Genomic DNA, 19,109 nt, shown 5'->3' on the forward strand with positions numbered 1-19,109 from the left:
CAGAGAAGCTGTGGCTGCCACATCCCTGGCAGTGTTCAAGGCCAGGTTGGACACAGGGGCTTGGAGCAAGCTGCTCCAGTGGAAGGGGTCCCTGCCCGTGGCAGGGGCTGGAACTGGAGGAGCTTTAAGGTCCCTCCCTACCCAAACTGTTCCATGATTCACTTGGTACTGAGGCCCCTTTATCCCCTACTCACAGCAGCCCAGCGCCTCAGCCCAGCAGCAGCTGCTCGTTAGAGCAATTGGCTCTCTCAGGCCAACGTGATGGCTTTGGCCAGACAGATCCATGAATAATCTCCAAACCTCATCCCTCTTAGGTCCTGCCCGAAGCTGTGAGCAGCTGGAGCTGGCGGCCGCAGCGCCCCAGCCGATGGGCGTCAAGGCCGAGCGCAGAGTCCCCGCGGGCTGCAGCTGGAGCCGCTGAGCCGGAGCCATCAGGAGCCGGGCACGGGGAGGGGAGCGGCTCGGCTGCCAGGGACAAGGCGGCTGCCGGGACACGGGAGGTCTGCGCGGTGCAGGGCAGCGGCAGAGGAGCTGCCAGACGTGGCCCTGCCCTGCAGCTGCAGGTCCTGGTGCCGTCCCCATGCACGTCCCTGCACACCCCGAGTCGTGTCCGCGCAGGGAAGGGGCAGCGAGGAAAGCTCTTCCATCAGCAAGGCTGGACACAGGGCTCTGTTCCCTGAATCTCCTGTGCTGCACCATGTCATAGGCCCTGCATGCACCATGCCCAGACCTTGCCCTGCTCACCACACAGAGCAACCTGCTCACCCCCACCTCCAGCTGCTGCAAACCACAGGGCGCTGCACCCTGGGAACTGTGTGTGCTTCCAGCCGCAGGGAGCAGAGAGCCCCAAGGCAGCACACAGCTTGTGCGATGGACAGCACCTTCAGAGGAGCACTGGCATCTGCCAGGAACGGGCATAGAGCAGGGGGGTCCTAGAATCATAGTGTCATAGAATGGCTGGAGATGGGAGGGACCTTAAAGCTCCTTCAGTCCCAGCCCCTTACCACGGGCAGGGACCCCTTCCACTGGAGCAGCTTGCTCCCAGCCCGTGTCCAACCTGGCCTTGAACACTGCCAGGGATGGGGCAGCCACAGCTTCTCTGGGCACCCTGTGCCAGCGCCTCAGCACCCTCACAGGGAAGAGCTTCTGCCTAAGAGCTCAGCTCAGTCTCTCCTCTGGCAGGTTCAAGCCATTCCCCTACAGGCCCTTGTCCAAAACCCCTCTCCAGGCTTCCTGCATCCCCTTTAGGCTCTGGAGCTGCTCTCAAGTCTCCCCTTCACCCAGCAGAGGGGCAGGATCTCCTCCCTGAGCTGCTGCTCACACTCTGGGGGTGCAGCTCAGCACATGGAGGGGTTCTGGGTTCAAGTGCACACTGAAGCAGGGTTATGGGGAGCTTCTCCTGTCCCAGCACCCCAAGTCCTTCTCCGCAGGCTGCTCCATCCAGTCACCCACAGCCTGGGTCTGTGCTGGGATTGCCCCAACCTAGGGGCAGGACCTTGGCCTTGGCCTCATTGAACTCCATGAGGTTCCCACCTCTCGAGGCTGTTCAGGTTGTGTGGACACAAGGACTAGCCTCAAGTGGCAGGGGAAGAACTTTTGGAAGTCAGGCAGGGGCTGGGTGAGCCTGAGGAACACAGGGTGAGGTCACAGCATCTGTGAGACGCTGAGGGATGTTCTGTGAAGAGGAAAGATGCTGGTTTAGCCCCACTGTGCTTTCTTCCACCCAAAGGGAGCAGAGGCAAAGGTCTGCAGCAGGTGCTGCCCACCCACGCATGAGGCATCTCCACCTTTGAGCTGCACATGGGGAGCAGCTGAAGAGCAGCACAGGGCTGAGAGCAGGGAGAACAGCGGGGCTGCTTCAGCCCCAGGCAAGGACCTCACCTGCCCAGCTGTGATCCCAGCCCCAGCCCAATCCCTCCTTAGTGCTGCCTCGTGCTGCTTCAAGGGAAGAGCCTCGCTGGGGCTCCTCCCCGGCAGCGGCTGCTCTGGATGCGCAGCCCGGGGCTGGCAGGTGGTTTTCCCATTGTCCGTCTCTTCCTGGCTTGGACTCTGCCCTGCAGAAGCAGGAAAGCCGGTGGGAGCTGTGGGAGCCGCGGCGTGCAGCTGAGCCAAACTGACTGGGGCAGCCGGGGTCACAGCACTCTCTGCCCCACCGCTGCCCGAGCCCTCAGCGCTGCTCATGGGCACCGGGATCTGCTCTGTGGTGCAAGAGCCACGAAGTCCAGAGCTCAACTGCAGGAAAGGCTCAAACCTTCCCCAGCCCCGAGGTCTGCAAGTACCGTAACGCCACCGTTGTGATTGCAATTAGGAGAGCTCCTGGTGTGGGAACAGGGCCGAGGGGACAAGCACAGGAAAATGGGAGCAGGAGCCAAGTGGCGGCTGCTGCAGTGCCAGCTGGACAGAGGCTGCTGCAGGCGCTCAGCATGATGGAGACACGGCTCCTGCTGCACAGGGCACCGGCACCTCACACTGAGCCCAGGACCGAACGATGGGCTCCAAGTCCTGAGCCTCCCGCTGCCCTGTCCCCCTCAGTGCTCCTGACCAAGGCCCATGGCTTGGGCCCGCGGCTTCCCCCTGTGGCTGTGGTGTGAGCACCAGCAGGGCCAGGACACGGGGCCCTGACACGGGGATGTCAAACACGCTCTGCCACTGACCCCGTGCTTCAGGCTCCTCTGGACGCACTGGTGATGTACAGTCCCTGCGCAGCGGGGACAGCCCAGGCACTGCCATACAGCTCTGCTGCCCCACGGCCTGGGGTGGGGGAGTCACAGCACAGGCTCAGAGGGGAGCACAGACATTCCCATCCTTCCCTGCTGCCCCTCTTCATAGTAAGCTTCCAGGCCCATGGAATAGTGGAGACTTGAAGCCCTCTCTGTGCCAGCCCTGCTGCTCCCGTGCATTCCTCTCCTGCCAGGAGCTGCTTCCCTCAACAAACATCCATCCCTGGGGTGCTGCTGGACTGGCCCAGCCTGAGCTCCTCTAACGAGACATGGATATCTGAACTGGATGCTGAAGAGGGACTCTTCATCAGGGACTGTAGTGATGGGTCAAGGAGTGATGGGTTCAAACTGAAAAGGGAAATTCAGGTGAGATCTAAGGCACAAGCTCTTCCCTGTGAGGGTGCTGAGGCGCTGGCACAGGGTGCCCAGAGAAGCTGTGGCTGCCCCATCCCTGGCAGTGTTCAAGGCCAGGTTGGACACAGGGGCTTGGAGCAAGCTGCTCCAGTGGAAGGGGTCCCTGCCCGTGGCAGGGGTTGGAACTGGAGGAGTGTTAAGGTTCCTTCCAACACAAACCAGTCTGGGATTCTATAAATGGGGCCCAGCCTGGAACCACCAGCCCCACATGGCCCCTGCCGTACCCCCCGACCGGTACCGTGCGCGAGCAGCCCCTCCGGGCCCCCACTGCCGGGCCGTGATCCCAGCCCGCCCCGGCACTGCCGGCGCGGCCCCGTTGGCGAGCGCCCATGCCCGGAGCCCGCCCGAGCCCAGAGCCCGCCCCCGCCCGCTACCGCCCACCGCCACCGCCTGCCGGGTCCCAGGCCCCGCCCATCACGTGACAGATGTTTGGGCCTCTTCATGTGACTGGAATCATGCGCCCGCACACGTGATCGGGTCGCTGCAGCGGGAGGCGGCAGGATGGCGCCGGGGTACCGGGGCCGGGGTGTCCGGACCGGGGTGACGGGGGGCGGGAGAGCTCGGGGACGGGGGGGGGGTCGGGCGGCGGGGTCCCCGGTGCGGAGGTGACGGCGGTCAGGAGGGGTTCCCCAGCCCGGGGGCGGGAGGACGGGCGGGCAGCCGGCAATGCCCGAGTGTCCCGAGGCCGCGCCCGTGCCGCTGTCCCCTGACCGCCTGTTGCAGGTACCGGGGTCTCCCCGCCGCGCTGGTGCTGTGCGCGGCCGCCTGGAGCTGCGCCGCGGGGCCGGTGCTGGAGCGGGAGCAGCAGTTCCGGTAGGTGCCGGGCTGGGGGCGGGGCCGGGGCGCGGGAGCCCGGCTGCCGCTCACGGCCCGCCCGCAGCGTCCCCCCGGGCTGGGCGCACACCGGCCGCGTGGAGCCCGGGCACGACGTGCAGCTGACGTTCGCGCTGCGGCAGCGCGGCCTGCAGCGCCTGGCCCGGGTCGTCGAGGCCGTGTCGGACCCGCGCTCGTCACGATACGGTAACGGCTGTCACCTGTCACCACGATGCGGTAGTGACCGTGCCCTGCAGGGAGGTGCTCTGACCCCAGCTCTGCCTCACAGGCCAGTACCTGTCCCTGGAGCACGTGCGAGACCTCGTCCAGCCATCCACAGCCACGCTCATGGTGGTGCTGAAGTGGCTGCAGGGACACGGTGTTGAGACCTGCAGGAGTGTCGCCACCCTGGATTTTCTGGAGTGTCGCATGCCAGCAAGGTGAGACCTTCCCATGCCCAGCGGGGCTGCAGGAAACCTGGAGAGGGGCTTGGGACAAGGGCCTGGAGGGCCAGGCCAAGGGGAATGGCTTTAACCTGCCCGAGGGGAGACTGAGCTGAGCTCTTAGGCAGAAGCTCTTCCCTGTGAGGGTGCTGAGGCGCTGGCACAGGGTGCCCAGAGAAGCTGTGGCTGCCCCATCCCTGGCAGTGTTCAAGGGCAGGTTGGACACAGGGGCTTGGAGCAAGCTGCTCCAGGGGAAGGGGTCCGTGCCCATGGCAGGGGGTTGGGACTGGAGGAGCTTTAGGGTCCTTTCTAGCACAAACCATTCTGTGATTCCATGGCTGCCCTTCCCACCAAGACAGAAGCAGACAGACCTTCCCCTTCCCGCTGCAGCTCTCTTTCCCTGGGCTCTGCAGTGGAGGGCTGAGCTGCTTTTCTTCCTGGGCCTGAGGGCTCCATGGCCATAATGTGGCTGCCTGGATGCCCAGTCCCAGTGCTGGGAGAGTCAGCCAATGACACAGGGTGCTGGGAACAAAGCATGCGGGTCTGTTAGGGGTTTGGGCCAGCCCCACACCTGTTTTTGCCTTCTGTGGGGCTGCGGAGTCCCCTCTGCAGGACATGGAATAGAGCTGCAGGGGCAGAGCTCTGGCTGGGTTTGGTGAGGGCGGTCACGTATGGACGAAGGTCTTTGCTTTGCCTGTGCTGTGGGTCCCAGCAGCGGGAGGGTGGGACGGGGCCAGGGGCAGGCGCTGACCCTGTGTGTGGCTGTCCCTGTGCTGCAGCACGGCCGAGCGTGTCCTGCCAGGGGCAGAGTTCCACCGGTACGTGAAGGGGCAGCGCAGCGTTGTGCGCTCCCCGCGCCCCTACACAGTCCCCACGGAGCTGGCGGAGCACCTTGACTTTGGTACGTCCTGCACGGGGAGCCCTGAGTTCCCACTGCCTGGGCAGGGGGAGGGAGGCTACAGCATTGAGCAGCCAGGACTGACCACGGCAGTGTTCCGAAGGGCAGGAGCAGGGCCTCCAGGCTGCTCTGGGCCCCCTGAGGGGCTTTGTGCGTGCCCCATCCCTGACAGTGTTCAAGGCCAGGTTGGATGGGGCTTGAAGCCACAGATTCTATGGAAAAACAACCTGTGCCGGCGTCCAGCTTCCCTCCTCCTGTCAGGTCCTGCAGGGGATGGCAACCCCTGTGGGACACAAAGCCTGAGTGAAGATGGTGAAGGGCAAGCCAAGGGACCATGATACCACCCTGCTGCAGCTCTGGGCTCTAACAGCCACTTCTTTTCCTGCTTGTTTGTGCACCAGTGGGTGGCCTGCATCGGTTCCCTGCAGAGAGAAAGATGGTCAGCAGAGCCTGGATCAAGAAGGAGCTGGAGCAGCACCGTGGAGGGAGAGCAGCTTTCCACCTGGGAGTGACACCTTCCATCCTTCGTCAGAGATACAACATGACGAAGGAAGACGTCGGGCTTCTGCCAAACAACAGCCAGGCCTGTGCCCAGGTAACTGGTAGAGCTGGTAGGGAATTCCATAGGGAATTCCAGCCATTGATGCGTCTCCAGCACTTCCCTGCTGTGCTGGTCCCAGGGCAGCGGGGGGGCTTCCTCAGGGGCTGGTGGGAGCACTTGGTGGGCTCGAGCTTCGTGGGACCTCTGGGGCAGCTTCGAAGTGGGGAGAAAAACAACTCAATTTCTCAAGAGAAAATGAGAGGCCGCTTGTCCTTCCCTTGTCCCACAGTTCCTGGAGCAGTACTTCCACCAGGCTGACGTGGCCGAGTTCATGAAGCTCTTTGGCAGCAGCTTTAGCCACCGCACTCAGGTTGACCGAGTCATTGGGCACCAGGGCATGGGCAAGGCTGGGCTGGAGGCCAGCCTGGATGTGGAATACATCATGAGCACGGGTGCCAACATCTCCACGTGGGTCTTCAGCAATGCAGGTACTGCTCCCCTACCAGGGATGTCCTGTGACTGCTTCCATGCATCCCACTGCTGCAGCACCAGCACAAGTGCCTGTGCTGAGGGAGCATCACTCTGCTGGTGTCTGCCCAAACACACATGAGCTGCTGTGGTGCACCATGGAATCATCATCCCAGACTGGGTTGGGTTGAAGGGACCTTAAAGCTCCTCCAGCTCCAACCCCTGCCACGGGCAGGGACCCCTTCCACTGGAGCAGCTTGCTCCAAGCCCCTGTGTCCAACCTGGCCTTGAACACTGCCAGGGATGGGGCAGGTACAGCTCATGCTGCTGAGATGAGCCTAGCAAAATGCTTTCCCACATATGACAGGGAGGGACCTTGTGGGCTTCCAAAGTTGGGGCTGCTGCTGGTATCTAATTGCTCGCAGGGAAATCATTGCACAAGTTTGTATAGCTGCTTTTGAGATGGTGTGAACTCTATCCTGTAACAGGCACTTCCACACCTCAAGTACACAGTGTAAAGCATTACCCCACTCTGCTCCTTTTCCATGGGGCGAGAGCACAGCGACCCTGTCCTACTGTTACTTTTTCTGCTTCCTTGGGGCTGAAGGTTGAATCTGTCGGTGCGGAGGATGGAGGAGGGGAAGGAATCTGTAAAACCAGGCTTGCAAAACAGCCTGCACCAGCAGGGCCTGTGGTGTCATCTGTTCCAGATCAAAAACTGGCTGAACAGGAGCGGGGGTGCCCTGAGGCCTGGCAGCTCTGCCCTCCCAGCAGAATGTGAGCAGCCAAGAGGGGAGGGCTCTGCTCCCACCTCATGGAGAGGGATGAGAGGCCTTGGGCAGGTGGAGGTGGAATCATCCTTCCAGGAGCAGAGACTGGATGGAGCAGCCCTGAGGAGAAGGACTTGGGGTATTGGGTGAGGAGAAGCTCCCCATGACCCAGCTTCAGTGAGAGCTTGAGCCCAGAACCCCTCCTGTGTGCTGGGTGCACCCCCAGAGCGTGAGCAGCAGCTCAGGTAGGGGATCCTGCCCCTCTGCTCCACTATGGAGAGACCCCCTCTGCAGTCCTGATCAAGCTCTGGGGCAACAGCACAGGAGGGACATGGAGCTGTTGGAGCGAGGCCAGAGGAAGCCATGGAGCTGCTGTGAGGGCTGGAGCAGCTCTGCTCTGGAGCCAGGCTGAGAGAGCTGGGCTGGGGCAGCCTGGAGAAGAGAAGGCTCCTGAAGGAGAGACCTGAGAGCAGCTCCAGTGCCTAAAGGGGCTGCAGGAAAGCTGGAGAGGGGCTTGGGACAAGGGCCTGTAGGGACAGGCCAAGGGGAATGGCTTTAACCTACCCGAGGGGAGACTGAGCTGAGCTCTTAGGCAGAAGCTCTTCCCTGTGAGGGTGCTGAGGCGCTGGCACAGGGTGCCCAGAGAAGCTGTGGCTGCCCCATCGCTGGCAGTGTTCAAGGGCAGGCTGGACACAGGGGCTTGGAGCAAGCTTCTCCAGTGGAAGGTGTCCCTGCCCGGGGCAGGGGTTGGGGCTGGATGGGCTTTAGGGTCCCTTCAACACAAACCAGTCTGTGATTCCATGATTGTAAGATTCAGCTCCTGGTGCTGGTGGTGCTGCTGAGGCATGCTCACCCCCTTTTATCCCTCATGTCTCCTCGAGTCTTGTGGTCCAAGGAGCTGAACTTTCCTCCCCATGTGTCTGCAGGGAGACACGAGAGCCAGGAGCCCTTCCTGGCCTGGCTGCTGCTGCTCAGCAACATGTCCTCATTGCCCTGGGTGCACTCTGTCAGCTACGGGGACGACGAGGACAGCCTCTCGGTGGCCTACATGGAGCGCATCAACGTGGAGTTCATGAAGGCGGCTGCTCGTGGCTTGACCATCCTCTTTGCCTCTGGTGCGTGCTGGTGCCGGTGCTGGTAGCAGTGCTGGTGCGAGTTCATCCAAGCATCCCAGTGCACTGGGGAGTTCCATGGTTGGGATTTTCTGCCCCTGGGCAGCCGGGATCCCCCAGGAATGCTGTCTGGGATAACCCCCTCCGTCTGTGCCAGCAGGTGATGATGGTGCGGGGTGCAGGAGGGTGCGCAGTGGGAACCACACGTTCCGCCCCAGCTTTCCAGCCTCCAGGTAGATGTGGGGAGAAGAACATGGGTCCTGTGGAGGTCTGGGTCTCCACACAGAGCCTCTGCTGCTGCTGGTGGTACTTGGAGCCCCAGCTTGGGCCAGTGCCAGCATAGGGCTGGTTTTGAGCTGCTGTGGAGACTCCTGGGGGTCACCCCAGTGACCTGCCTGGGGACACTCAGAGACTGGAGCTGGGAGCGCTGGGAGTGGGTGGTGTGTGGGGTGATCCTGCAGTGCCCCCCATGTTCCCCCAGCCCCTATGTCACCACTGTGGGTGGAACAACCTTCAAGAACCCCTTCCTGGTGACAGCTGAGGTGACCGACTACATCAGCGGCGGTGGCTTCAGCAACGTCTTCCCCATGCCCCAGTACCAGGTGAGGCAGCACTGGGGCTGCAGCCAGGCCTTGGGGTGCTCAGTGAGGTGATGGGGGCTCCAGGGTCTGGAGCTGAGCCCTTGTCCTGTCCCCAGGCCGCTGCCGTGGGGCAGTTTCTGCGGTCGACTCCGAAGCTGCCACCCAGCTCCTACTATAACAGCAGTGGCCGAGCCTACCCTGACCTGGCTGCCCTCTCGGACAACTACTGGGTGGTGACAAACCGCATCCCCCTGCCCTGGGTGTCGGGGACCTCGGTGAGGATGTGGACCTGCGGCCAAGCTGCCGGGTGCTGAGGTGCTTTGGTGCTCACGTCCATCTGCTCCAACTCCTCGCTTGTGCCGCAGGCGTCCACGCCGGTGGTGGGAGGCATGGTGGCTCTGATCAACGACCGGCGGCTGCAGCAGGGGCTTGCGCCCCTCGGCTTCCTGAACCCCGCGTTGTACCAGCTGCGGGAGCAGGGCCACGAAGACGCGCTCTATGATGTGAGCTGGGCAGGAGGGTGTATGTTGGGTGCTGGGGAGCCGGGGCAGCTGTGGGGCCAGGGGGCCGGGGCTGCTGGGGGGCACTGGGGCTGCAAGGGGGGCCGTGGGGCCAGGGCTGGGGGCTACGGTGAGGAAGTGGCCATTGGGCTGGGGCTGGCGGGGGGGGGGGCGGCTCGTGGAGTGGGTGCTGGGCCCATCCCGGGGCTGCTGCTGCCAGGGCCGGGGGCATGAAGCTGCTGTCCCACGGTGCTGGGTCCGGGGGCGCGCTCCGCGGGGTGGGGGGCCGGGGTCCGGGTGTCCGCAGGGGCTCGGTCCGGGCCGGCGGTGCTCGGTCAGTGAGGGCTGTCCCTGCAGGTGACGCAGGGCTGCCACGTGTCGTGCCTGGACGGCGCCGTGCAGGGACAGGGCTTCTGCGCCGGCCCCGGCTGGGACCCGGTCACGGGCTGCGGCTCCCCCAACTTCCCGCGGCTGCTGCGGGCGCTGCTCACCGGCGCCGCCAGGGGGCGCCAGCAATAAACGCACCGCTCTGCGCCCGCGCGTCCGAGTCTGTGCCCGGCGACGAGGCGAGCGGGTGGGGCCAATGGGGTGACGAGGTGGGCGGGACGGAGTGGCGGAGCCAATGGGGCCGCAGGCTGCGCGCAGGCGCAGCGGCGGTGGGCGGTGCCGGTGCTGCGCGGCGGCGGGCGATGAGCGGCAGCGCCGAGGCCGACCCGTCGGCTCCGGCCGCCCCTGCGCCGCCCGCTCCCGCCGACAGCAAAGCGAGCCCCGGCAGCGGCCCCGGGGCGGCCCCGGGCGCGGTGGGCGGTGCGGTGCGGGGCCGGGCGCGGCGGGCGGGAGGGGGCCCGGGGAGCGCGGCCGGGCCGGGAGCGGGGGAGCGGAGGGCAGCGGCCGATCCCCGGGGGAGCGCGGGCCGGGGACGCGGGGGTCCGGGGCAGGCCCGGGGGGTTCGGCCGCCCGCTGAGCGCTGTGCCCACAGGCCCCGTGTCGGCGGCGGTGGCCGCGGCCCCGCCTGAGGGGACCATGTCCAACGGGGTTTACGTGCCGCCCGGCGTGGCCAACGGCGACGTGAAGCCGGTGGTGTCCACCACGCCGCTGGTGGACTTCCTCATGCAGCTGGAGGATTACACACCGACGGTACGGGCGCGCCGGGGGGGGGCTGGCGCCGGGGGCGGCCCTGTTCCTCCCGCCTCTCTCTCCTGCAGATCCCAGACGCCGTCACCGGGTATTACCTCAACCGGGCGGGATTCGAGGCCTCGGACCCGCGCATGTGAGTGGCCGCGGGGAGGGGCGCGGCCGCCAGGTCCCGGCAGGGCTCCAGTCCCCGGGGGTGTCCCCCGTGGCTCCCTCTGCAGCTCTGGTCCCGTCTCGCCCCGCAGCATCCGCCTCATCTCTCTGGCTGCACAGAAGTTCATCTCGGACATCGCCAACGACGCTCTGCAGCACTGCAAGATGAAGGGCACGGCCTCGGGCAGCTCCCGCAGCAAGAGCAAGGTGGGAGTAGCCACTTGGATGGGGAAAGCATTCCCCAGGGCTGGACCGTCTCAAAGAGCCCCCAGTGGGCACTGAGACGTGCAGAACGTCTGCAGTCTGCTGTGCCTTTGAAAGAACAGCACATGAATAGCCCAAGGCTGTGCTGCTGGCAAAGTGGTGCTGTGAGGGAATGAGGTGGGCAGGATTTATGGGATAGGCTTTGGAGGCTTCACGGAATGTGTGAACAGCCACACCTTGTGTCCTGTCCTGCCTCTGACAGCAACTAGAACTCTGAGGATTATAGCAGTAGGACAAGGGACCTGAAACGGGAAGTTCATGTTACATCTAAGGCAGAAGCTCTTCCCTGTGAGGGTGCTGAGGTGCTGGCACAGGGTGCCCAGAGAAGCTGGGGCTGCCCCATCCCTGGCAGTGTTCAAGGCCAGGTTGAACACAGGGGCTTGGAGCAAATTGCTCCAGTGGAAGGGGTCCCTGCCCGTGGCAGGGGTTGGAGCTAGAGGAGCTTTGAGGTCCCTTCAACCCAAACCATTCCAAGATTCTGTACTTGGGAAGGAACATGAACAGGGCACGAGGCTGGTTCTGGGGATTCTCCCAGTCATCACCTGTCATGGGTCAGGGCTTCAGGATGGTCCCGATGGGATTTCTCTTTATAAAATGGAGCAGCACTTGGCCTCTCTCTGCTCACTGAGGGCGCAGAGCAAAGCAAACATAGGAGCTTGTGAACACCCAAAGCCGGGTGTGCAGCTGCTCATGGTACTGGGGCCTGTGCAGGTCACACCAAAACCCTCCTGGGTGTGAGGAGTTTGGGTTGCCCCGGCTGGGACTGACAGCACTCCTTGTTCTTGCAGGACAAGAAGTACACACTGACCATGGAAGACCTGACACCAGCGCTTGCGGAGTACGGCATCAACGTGAAAAAGCCCCATTATTTCACATGAGGACTGAGGGGTATTCACTGGAACTTCAGGTCACTTCTCTGCCATTAAACAGAGGGGGTTTTGAAGGGGCAGCATCTTGTCTCCTGCCCTGCCTGCAGTGGAACAGCACAAGCTGCTGGCCAGTGCCTCTGTTCTCATCACATCACCACAGGTTACTGTTGTGCCTTTGGAAGGTGAGGAGGGGGTTCGGCAACTGGTTCCAGTTGCATCCTGTGCCCTTCCCAGAAGGCTTATTCTTGCCCCAGGGGCCTGCAGGGAATGTGTGGTGGGACTAGGGCTGCCCACGTTTCTCCCACCCAAGCATCTCTCGACTCTCCAGAGGATGCTTGGGTGCTGCACAGCCCTGCAGCCAGAGCTTGGACCTGTCCCCCATGAGAGGAGGGTGCTGATGGCCCCGCTGCCTCCCTCCCGGCACTGGGGGAGGTTTGGCACAGCCGCAGAGCCCAGACCCTGTGGAATGTTGGCAGCCCCTGTCCATCTCCCACCCTCCCTGCGCCCCAAGCACCCTTCACAGCAGCTTTGTAACAAACGTTTATTTGGGATGCTGACGGCTTTTCCATGTGGCCTGGATGGAAAACCAGGGAGTGAAGCGCAAAGCCCGGGGTGTGCAGCAGGCAGAGCCCCCTGGCTGCTTGGGGAGGAGAGCTCCAGCGCCCTGCCCAGTCCCAGGGCAGCAGAGCCCATGGCCAGGCCTCCTGACCCGGCTGCTCACAGCTCTGGGGAGGGCGGAGGTGCTGCCCTGGGCTTGGTGCTGCAAGTGCCTGGAGCTGGCGACGTGGCCCCGGCAAGGGCAGTGGTGTCTGTACCGTGTCCGTGGCTGGCGCGGGAGGGGGATGGTCCCTGCTCCCCCCGGCACTGGATTAGAGAAGGCACTTGGGGGTGGTAGGGGAAGCGTGGCAGCGCAGGGGGGCATCACCCTCTACTTCTCCTGCATCTTCTCCAGGATGGGCACGATCATGTCAAACTTGGGGCGCTTGGCTGGGTCCTCGTTCATGCAGATCTTCATCAGCTTGCAGATGTGTGGGGAGATGCCGGGAGGGATGGTGGGACGCAGCCCCTCCAGGGCCACCTTGAGCAGGGGAAGAGAGGGGCAGGATCCCAAATCCAGGCCCTGCGTGGGCTGTGCAGAGCCCACACCTCTGGGATAGGGGGTGGTAACAGGCTCCCTGCCAGTGGGTCTTCCTCCCCAAGGGCTGCCTGTTCCTGGCTTATCCCTGCCCTTTGCTGAACCCTCTCCTCACCTTCATGCCTATCTCCATGTTGGACAAGTCTGCAAAGGGCACCTCCCGCGTCACCAGCTCCCACAGCAGCACGGCGAAGCTCCACATGTCAGCTGAGCGCCTGTTGATCTCTTCTGGCTTTTTCTGCAGGGCTGCAGGGAACCCAGGGCAGGATTGGATGGGTCCTGTGCTTGCACCACAACCACCCCATGCACTGCTCCAGGCCTGGGGAATTGTGGCTGGAAACTGCTCATGGGAAAGGACAGGGGGATACGATTGACGGAGCTGAACATGAGCAGCTTGTGCCTGACAGGAGGATGGAGCCAGGAGGGGCTGGGCTCTGCTCCCAAGGAACAAGGGAGGGGACAAGAGGAAACGGCCTCAAGCTGCAACAGTGCAGGTTTAGATGGAGCTGAGGAACAATTCCTGCCCCAAAGGGTGCTCAGGGCAGGGCTGCAGTCACCGTCCTGCAAGGGTTCACACCCCGTGGAGGCGAGGCCTCAGTGCCATGGGGCAGTGGTGGCCTTGGCAGTGCTGGGAGCAGTTGCACTGGATGACTCCTTCCCAGCCCAGCTGGTTCTGTGGCACTGTGAGGAGAGTGAGGAAGGGCCAGGGGGTGATGCCAGGCACTCACCTTCAGGTGCCACCCAGGCGGGCGCGTACATCCTGCCTGGGCACTGGAAGGAGAACTTGACGTCGGCCATGCTGATCCGTGCCGTCATGTCCTCATCGATCTGGGGGGCGGACACTGGTGAGAGGGAGCCCTGCCTGTGCCTGCAGGGGTCAGGCTGCACTGCGTGACCCTGGCACTCACCATGATGCTGCGGCTGTTGAGGTGGTGGCGCGGGATGAGCGGCTCCAGCGTGTGCAGGAAGGCCATGCCCCGTGCAATGTCAAAGGCGAATTTCACCGCCTGCATCTGGTCCACCACAAAGTCTGCAGGGAGGGAGGAGGTGACATGTCATGGGGAGAGTCCCTGGGACATGGACCCAGCTCACCCTGCGCTGGGGTTGCAGCTGGAGAAACCCTAAACACACCAGAGAGAAGGGGAGACCGGCTGTAGGCGCCAGTGCTGTCATCCCTGTGGGCACTCACTTGTCCCCTCGTGCAACACATTGTAGAGGGACCCATAGGGCATCCAGTGGCTGATGATGATGGGATGTGGCGCTGGGGGGGCCTGGCAGGCACCCAGCACCGGTAACACATTGGGGTGAGAGAAGATCCTGCAAGAGAATCGTAGAATCAACCAGGTTGGGAAAGAGCTTCAGGCTCACCCAGTCCAACCATTCCCAGCACTGCCAAGGCCACCACTGCCCCATGGCACTGAGGCCTCGTCTCCCCGGTGTGTGAGCACTCGCAGGGACGGTGACTGCAGCCCTGCCCTGGGCAGCCTGTTCCAATGCCTGAGCACCCTTTGAGGGGCAAGCACCAGCCCTGAGGGTGGCAGGTGCTCCCCACAGCCCCCCTGCACAGCTCCTGTGCCATGTCCTGCCCATGTCGGAGCCCGGCCTCAAGCGCTGCTGCCCTGGGGCAGACAAGGTTGCTGCTCACCGCAGCTTCGGGTATTCCTCGTTGAAGTCTCGGCTCTTCCGAGTTGTCCAGTCACGAATTTTGAGCATTTTGATGATGATGTCATTGCCCTGCCAGCGCCCCTTCCACAGCTGCAGGGACCAGAGGAGACAGTGGAGACACTGCTGCAAGACCCACGGCCCCCGAGCACCTCCCACCCCTTCATGGGGCTATGGGGTCCTCAGGATGGGTGCACAGTGACATGAGGTGACAGTGACACAGCACGAGAGCAGCGCCTGCCCAGCCCCGCGCCTGGCTCTGGGACCCCCTGAGGCATCCATGCCCATCCCTGCACCCAGCAGGGATGGAGCAGGAGCAGGGCTCTGCTGGAGGCAGCGCTCCCCCAGCCACGCACCTCCCCCGACTGGTTCTCGTTGAGTTTCTGGCTCAGGATGAGCTGCTTGAAGTCGATTCCAGCGAGTTTGTTGAGAGTCCCGTTCCCTGTGGGAAAAGGAGGGCATGGAGCCTGCGGGCCTGGGACCTTCCCACCCCCCGGGAACAGCCCTGCCCAGCGGGAGGGCTCTGGCCTTACTGGGGCGCGTGCGTGTGGTGCCCTTCCAAAAGGTGTCCTTGTAGGGGATCTTGGTGAGGCTCTGCCCCAGCTTCTCGGCGCGCTCTGCAGGGGACAAGGGGTTGGCAGCGCTGCCGGTGTGGGGCACGGAGGCTGCCGCGCCGTGCTGGGAACCTCCTACCTCTCAAGACTTCCCGCAGCGGTGGCTTGGCTTTGTCCATGGGTGTCTCACCGTACTTGTTGGCGATGCTGACCAAAGCCCCGTTACCCACCAGGTCCTGAGGGAGCAGGGAGCGGGTATCAGCATTTGCCATGCTGAGCCTCCTGCCTCGTTCTCCCCCTCCCCACCCATGTCCCAGCGCTTCCACTCACCTCTGCCACTGGATCATGGCCCCAGAAGCAGGCATAGTGCAGTGGTGTGTTCCCGTGCTCGTTCACGGCGTTGATGTCTGCTTTGAACTGGATCAGCTGGGGCAGGATGACAGTTCCTGTCAATCAAGAGCAGGTCCCCCCCCCAGCACCAGGCCCTGCAGCAGCACCAGCACATCACCTGCTCTGGCACTGGCCAGGTCTGGGAGCAAGTTGAGGGTGAGGAGGGGCTTCTGTGGGGAGGGTGAAGGAGCTCAGATGTGGGGATACAGCAACTTCATGGCAAGGAACCCAGGAGGTGACAAAGGGGAGAGAGCCCTGGGTGGACCTGGAGGGAAAGGACCTGGGGATACTGACATGGAGCTGAACACGAGCAGCTTGTGCCCAGGCAGCCAGGAAGCCCCCAGCATCCTGGCCCGGATCAGCACCAGTGTGGCAGCAGGGCCAGGGCAGGGATTGTGCCCCTGCACTGGGCGCTGGTGATGCTGCACCTCGAATCCTGTGTTCAGCTCTGGGCCACTCACTACAGGAGAGACACTGAGGTGCTGGAGTGGGGCCAGAGAAGAGCAGCGGAGCTGGTGCAGGGCCTGAAGCCCAAGTGTGATGGGGAAGGGCTGAGGGACCTGGGGGGTTCAGGCTGGAGAAGAGAAGGCTCAGGGGGGACCTGATCACTGCCTACAAGTGCCTGACAGGAGGATGGAGCCAGGAGGGGCTGGGCTCTGCTCCCAAGGAGCAAGGGATGGGACAAGAGGAAACGGCCTCAAGCTGCACCAGGGCAGGTTTAGATGGAGCTGAGGAACAGTTCCTGCCCCAAAGGGTGCTCAGGCATTGGAACAGGCTGCCCAGGGCAGGGCTGCAGGCACCGGCCCTGCGAGGGTTCACACCCTGTGTGGCCAAGGCCCTCAGTGCCATGGGGCAGTGGTGGCCTTGGCAGTGCTGGGGAGCGGTTGCACCGGATGCTCCTGCTCTCCACCAGCCAGGTTGGCTCTGTGGTTCCCTGACCCAGAGCCCAGCCCAGTTCCTGGTGCCAGCGGTGCTGCAGGTACCTTCTGCACGATGTCACGGTGGCCGTGGCTCGCAGCCAGGTGCAAGGGGGTGTCGTCGCCGCGGTTCATGACGTTGATGCGCGCCCCGCGCATGATGAGCATGTCCACCACGTTGGCACGGCCCTCGCGGCAGGCCCAGTGCAGCGGGCTGAAGCCGTGGTCATCCCTGCGGGGGCAGCAGGCACACGGCTCCTCCCGCGCTCTCCCATCCCCACTGGGGCCCCGGAGCCCGAGGCCAAATCCCATCTTCCCATGAATCACAGACACTGGCAGGAGCCAGAGCCTGGATCCCGCCTCCCCCGGCCCCTTGCTCCATCCTGGCCAAGTAAGGGAGGAGGAGACCGGCCGGGCCTTAAAAGGAGACCGGGGCCCACGGCAGGGCTGGGGCACCCCCGGCTCCCTCTGCCCTGCAACCGACACCCCAACCCAGCAGGGCCCTGGCACACACTGTACAGGGCTTGGAGCAAGCTGCTCCAGTGGAAGGTGTCCCTGCCCGTGGCAGGGGTTGGAGCTGGTGGAGCTTTAAGGTCCCTTCCAACCCAAACCAGGCTGGGGTTCTGTGACACGACCAAACACCCCAGGAGTGCCCAGCATGACCCGCGGGACTGGGACCCCCAGGAGGGACACAAAAATGTGGCCACGGGAAGGTCCCTTGTCCAGGACGAGCTCAGGGAAGATGCTGCCACGGCCCGGCAGGAACCTGCCTGCCCACAGCGATGGAGGTGTCAGCTCCAAACACGGGAGGTCCTGTGGGAGCCCCGGGAGCAGGAGGACAGACCCAGGGCAGGACACAGGGGCACGGAACCGGTGGGATGGGCGGGAGCGTCCCTCACTGCTCCAGCCCTGCTGTCAACCCGGGGCCGTGCTCCCATGGGAAGAGCTCACCCAGCCCCGTTCCCCACCCCAGGGACGGGGGCATCCCCCGAGCGCCCCCAGCGCAGCCTCGGCTCCAAACGGCCGGAGGATCAGCGGTCTCGGCCCGTGCCACAGCGATGCCGTAACTTCCTCCCGGCGGGGAGGAGCTGAATCCCACCCGCTCCCGGGACTCGGAGTGGGGCGGAAGCGAGCCCAAGTCCAGCCCCTGCCCCGGCCCCCGTCCCAGTCCCCCTCCGCTCACCCCTGGTTGAGGTCATTCTCGGTGTTGTCCAGCCACAGGCGCACGGCCACCGCGTTGCCCTCCCGGCACTGCGTGAAGATGTCGTCCATTGCGGCTCTCGCTGTGCGGACACGGGGATTTGGGCACACGGGGCACACACGGGGCTCGCTGCCCCCCTGTCCCGCACACAGCCCCAGGACCCGGACACGGCGTCCCCTCGGCTGCGGCATCCCCCGGGACAGGAGCCTCATGCTCCCTCCTCAGCTCTATGGAACACTGTGGGAGCGCTGGAGGCCGGGACGGAGCCGCCGCCGCAGGGGAAGCTCAGGGCTGCGGTGTCACCAGGAAGCACATTTGGCACCGGGGGCTTATCGCGAGGCACAGCCGCAGCCGGTGGCCGCAGTGCCCGGGGGCGTCCAGCACCACCCCCATGGGATCCCACCGCTCACGGACCATCCTGAGCCCTGTCTCTGCCCAGCCTCGGCTGGATGTGGCGCAGCCTCACGCTCCGCTGGGACCACAAAGGGCCGGGAGCTCCCCTCAAACCACCGGAGACCGGCAAAGAGAACACCCGGCTGCAGATTTAACCCCCTGGGGACAGCAGCCCATGACAGCAGCCCTCTGGCAACACCCCGAGCTCCGGCCGTGCCTTCATTTCCCTGAGGGTCTGAAGCATCGAGCAGGGACGTGGGGCTGCCCTCAGCGAGTCCCACAGCGAGGGTGCAGGCACGGACCGCGCACCATGTCCCCAACAGACACCCGTGAGGGGTTAAACACGGGCAGGACGGACCCGGCTGACCCCGGGGAGAGACCCGGGCTGCTGGGTGAGGGATGCAGGAGACACAAACGCTGCGAGGCTCCAGCACCGCCAGGGCAGCGGCGGTGTCATCCTGGCTCAGTGGCTGCGAGGACAGGGGAGTTCTGCCCACATCCCAGCCCCGCGTCCTGCGGGTCCTGACAGCCCCAGGGCCGGTGGCTCTGCCCCAGGGCCGGTGGCTCTGCCCCAGGGCCGGTGGCTCTGCCCCAGGGCCGGTGGCTCTGTCCTTTCTCAGTGGGTCCCTGCCTGTCCTCAGTGGGTCCTGCCCGTCCTCCATGGCTTCAACAGCCTCTGCCCCCTCCACCCCCAACGTCTCCGTGTCCCAGCCCCGCCGCACCGGGGCCCGGCCCAGCCTCATTCCCGACCCGTCCAACCGCAGCCGCTGCCCGCTCACCCCCGCACCAGCCCCGCCCGGCCCTGTCGGCGCCAACGGCGGCCCCGGCCCAGCTCCCTGCCCCCCGCCCCGCTCCGGCCCCTCCCCACCCCCGCCCCGCTGCGCTCCGGTCCCGGCTCTCACCGGCTCCGCTCGCCGAAGGGCGCTGGCTCGCGGGCGCGGGACAGCGCGTGGGCTCCGCCCATGGACGGACGCCGCAGCGCCCCCTGCCGGACGGACGCCGCACAGCCTCCGGGCTCCGCGCGACGGCAAAGGGGCGTGGCGGGAACCGGGGGCGGGAACTGGGCACCGCCACCGAGCACCGGCAGCGGCGCGGCCGGGCACGACGCTGGGCACGGGAGGGGCGTGGGGCTCCGGGGGCGGGGCGAGCGGGGCTCGGGGGAGGGGCGTGGGGCTCG

At 64.6% G+C, this 19,109-nt stretch overlaps 3 protein-coding genes across 5 annotated transcripts; 2 read left to right on the plus strand and 1 right to left on the minus strand.

Moving 5' to 3' along the window:
- The first annotated feature begins 3,560 nt into the window (after positions 1–3,560).
- TPP1 (tripeptidyl peptidase 1) lies at positions 3,561–9,794 on the plus strand. 2 transcript variants are annotated; one of them, XM_062625254.1, is made up of 13 exons: positions 3,564–3,646; positions 3,858–3,947; positions 4,015–4,154; positions 4,237–4,387; positions 5,170–5,291; positions 5,690–5,883; positions 6,119–6,317; positions 7,994–8,182; positions 8,340–8,412; positions 8,661–8,781; positions 8,877–9,035; positions 9,126–9,263; positions 9,618–9,794. In XM_062625254.1, the coding sequence occupies exons 1-13, from the start codon at positions 3,636–3,638 to the stop codon at positions 9,777–9,779; spliced, it is 1,749 nt and encodes a 582-aa protein (XP_062481238.1). In that variant the 5' UTR covers positions 3,564–3,635; the 3' UTR covers positions 9,780–9,794. The 2 variants fall into 2 exon arrangements, with proteins under 2 accessions (XP_062481239.1, XP_062481238.1); XM_062625255.1 differs by lacking the exons at positions 5,170–5,291; positions 6,119–6,317 and having other exon boundaries at positions 3,561–3,646.
- A 73-nt stretch (positions 9,795–9,867) lies between these two features.
- Positions 9,868–11,800, plus strand: TAF10 (TATA-box binding protein associated factor 10). Of its 2 annotated transcripts, none has more exons than XM_062625257.1 (5): positions 9,868–10,060; positions 10,240–10,397; positions 10,466–10,530; positions 10,640–10,754; positions 11,600–11,800. In XM_062625257.1, the coding sequence occupies exons 1-5, from the start codon at positions 9,883–9,885 to the stop codon at positions 11,687–11,689; spliced, it is 606 nt and encodes a 201-aa protein (XP_062481241.1). In that variant the 5' UTR covers positions 9,868–9,882; the 3' UTR covers positions 11,690–11,800. The 2 variants fall into 2 exon arrangements, with proteins under 2 accessions (XP_062481241.1, XP_062481242.1); XM_062625258.1 differs by having other exon boundaries at positions 9,914–10,067.
- Positions 11,801–12,211: 411 nt separating this feature from the next.
- Positions 12,212–18,978, minus strand: ILK (integrin linked kinase). The gene is made up of 13 exons (XM_062625256.1): positions 18,835–18,978; positions 17,522–17,621; positions 16,405–16,570; positions 15,362–15,457; positions 15,171–15,267; positions 15,011–15,094; positions 14,834–14,919; positions 14,461–14,570; positions 14,005–14,132; positions 13,724–13,845; positions 13,544–13,643; positions 12,931–13,061; positions 12,212–12,758 (listed from the first exon to the last, which is right to left on the minus strand). The coding sequence occupies exons 2-13, from the start codon at positions 17,608–17,610 to the stop codon at positions 12,609–12,611; spliced, it is 1,359 nt and encodes a 452-aa protein (XP_062481240.1). The 5' UTR covers positions 17,611–17,621; positions 18,835–18,978; the 3' UTR covers positions 12,212–12,608.
- Between the last annotated feature and the right edge of the window lie 131 nt (positions 18,979–19,109).

This window comes from Pezoporus occidentalis, unplaced genomic scaffold (assembly GCF_034315485.1).
Source record: "Pezoporus occidentalis ecotype Australia unplaced genomic scaffold, CSIRO_AGI_Poc_V1 ctg279, whole genome shotgun sequence".
NCBI lineage: Eukaryota > Metazoa > Chordata > Aves > Psittaciformes > Psittacidae > Pezoporus > Pezoporus occidentalis.

Bases quoted from the DNA above. Each gene is read 5' to 3' on its own strand.
- TPP1 (XM_062625254.1), top strand. The intron at 8,782-8,876 runs GTGAGGCAGCAC...TCCTGTCCCCAG, and splicing joins TCCCCATGCCCCAGTACCAG to GCCGCTGCCGTGGGGCAGTT. The intron at 9,036-9,125 runs GTGAGGATGTGG...CTTGTGCCGCAG, and splicing joins CCTGGGTGTCGGGGACCTCG to GCGTCCACGCCGGTGGTGGG.
- TAF10 (XM_062625257.1), top strand. From the start codon at position 9,883: ATGGGGCCGCAGGCTGCGCGCAGGCGCAGCGGCGGTGGGCGGTGCCGG. The intron at 10,061-10,239 runs GTGGGCGGTGCG...CTGTGCCCACAG, and splicing joins CCGGGGCGGCCCCGGGCGCG to GCCCCGTGTCGGCGGCGGTG. The intron at 10,755-11,599 runs GTGGGAGTAGCC...TTGTTCTTGCAG, and splicing joins GCTCCCGCAGCAAGAGCAAG to GACAAGAAGTACACACTGAC.
- ILK (XM_062625256.1), bottom strand. From the start codon at position 17,610: ATGGACGACATCTTCACGCAGTGCCGGGAGGGCAACGCGGTGGCCGTG. The intron at 13,846-14,004 runs GTGAGTGCCCAC...CCCTCCCTGCAG, and splicing joins TGTGTTGCACGAGGGGACAA to ACTTTGTGGTGGACCAGATG. The intron at 13,062-13,543 runs GTGAGTGCCTGG...GGTTCCCTGCAG, and splicing joins CGCCTGGGTGGCACCTGAAG to CCCTGCAGAAAAAGCCAGAA.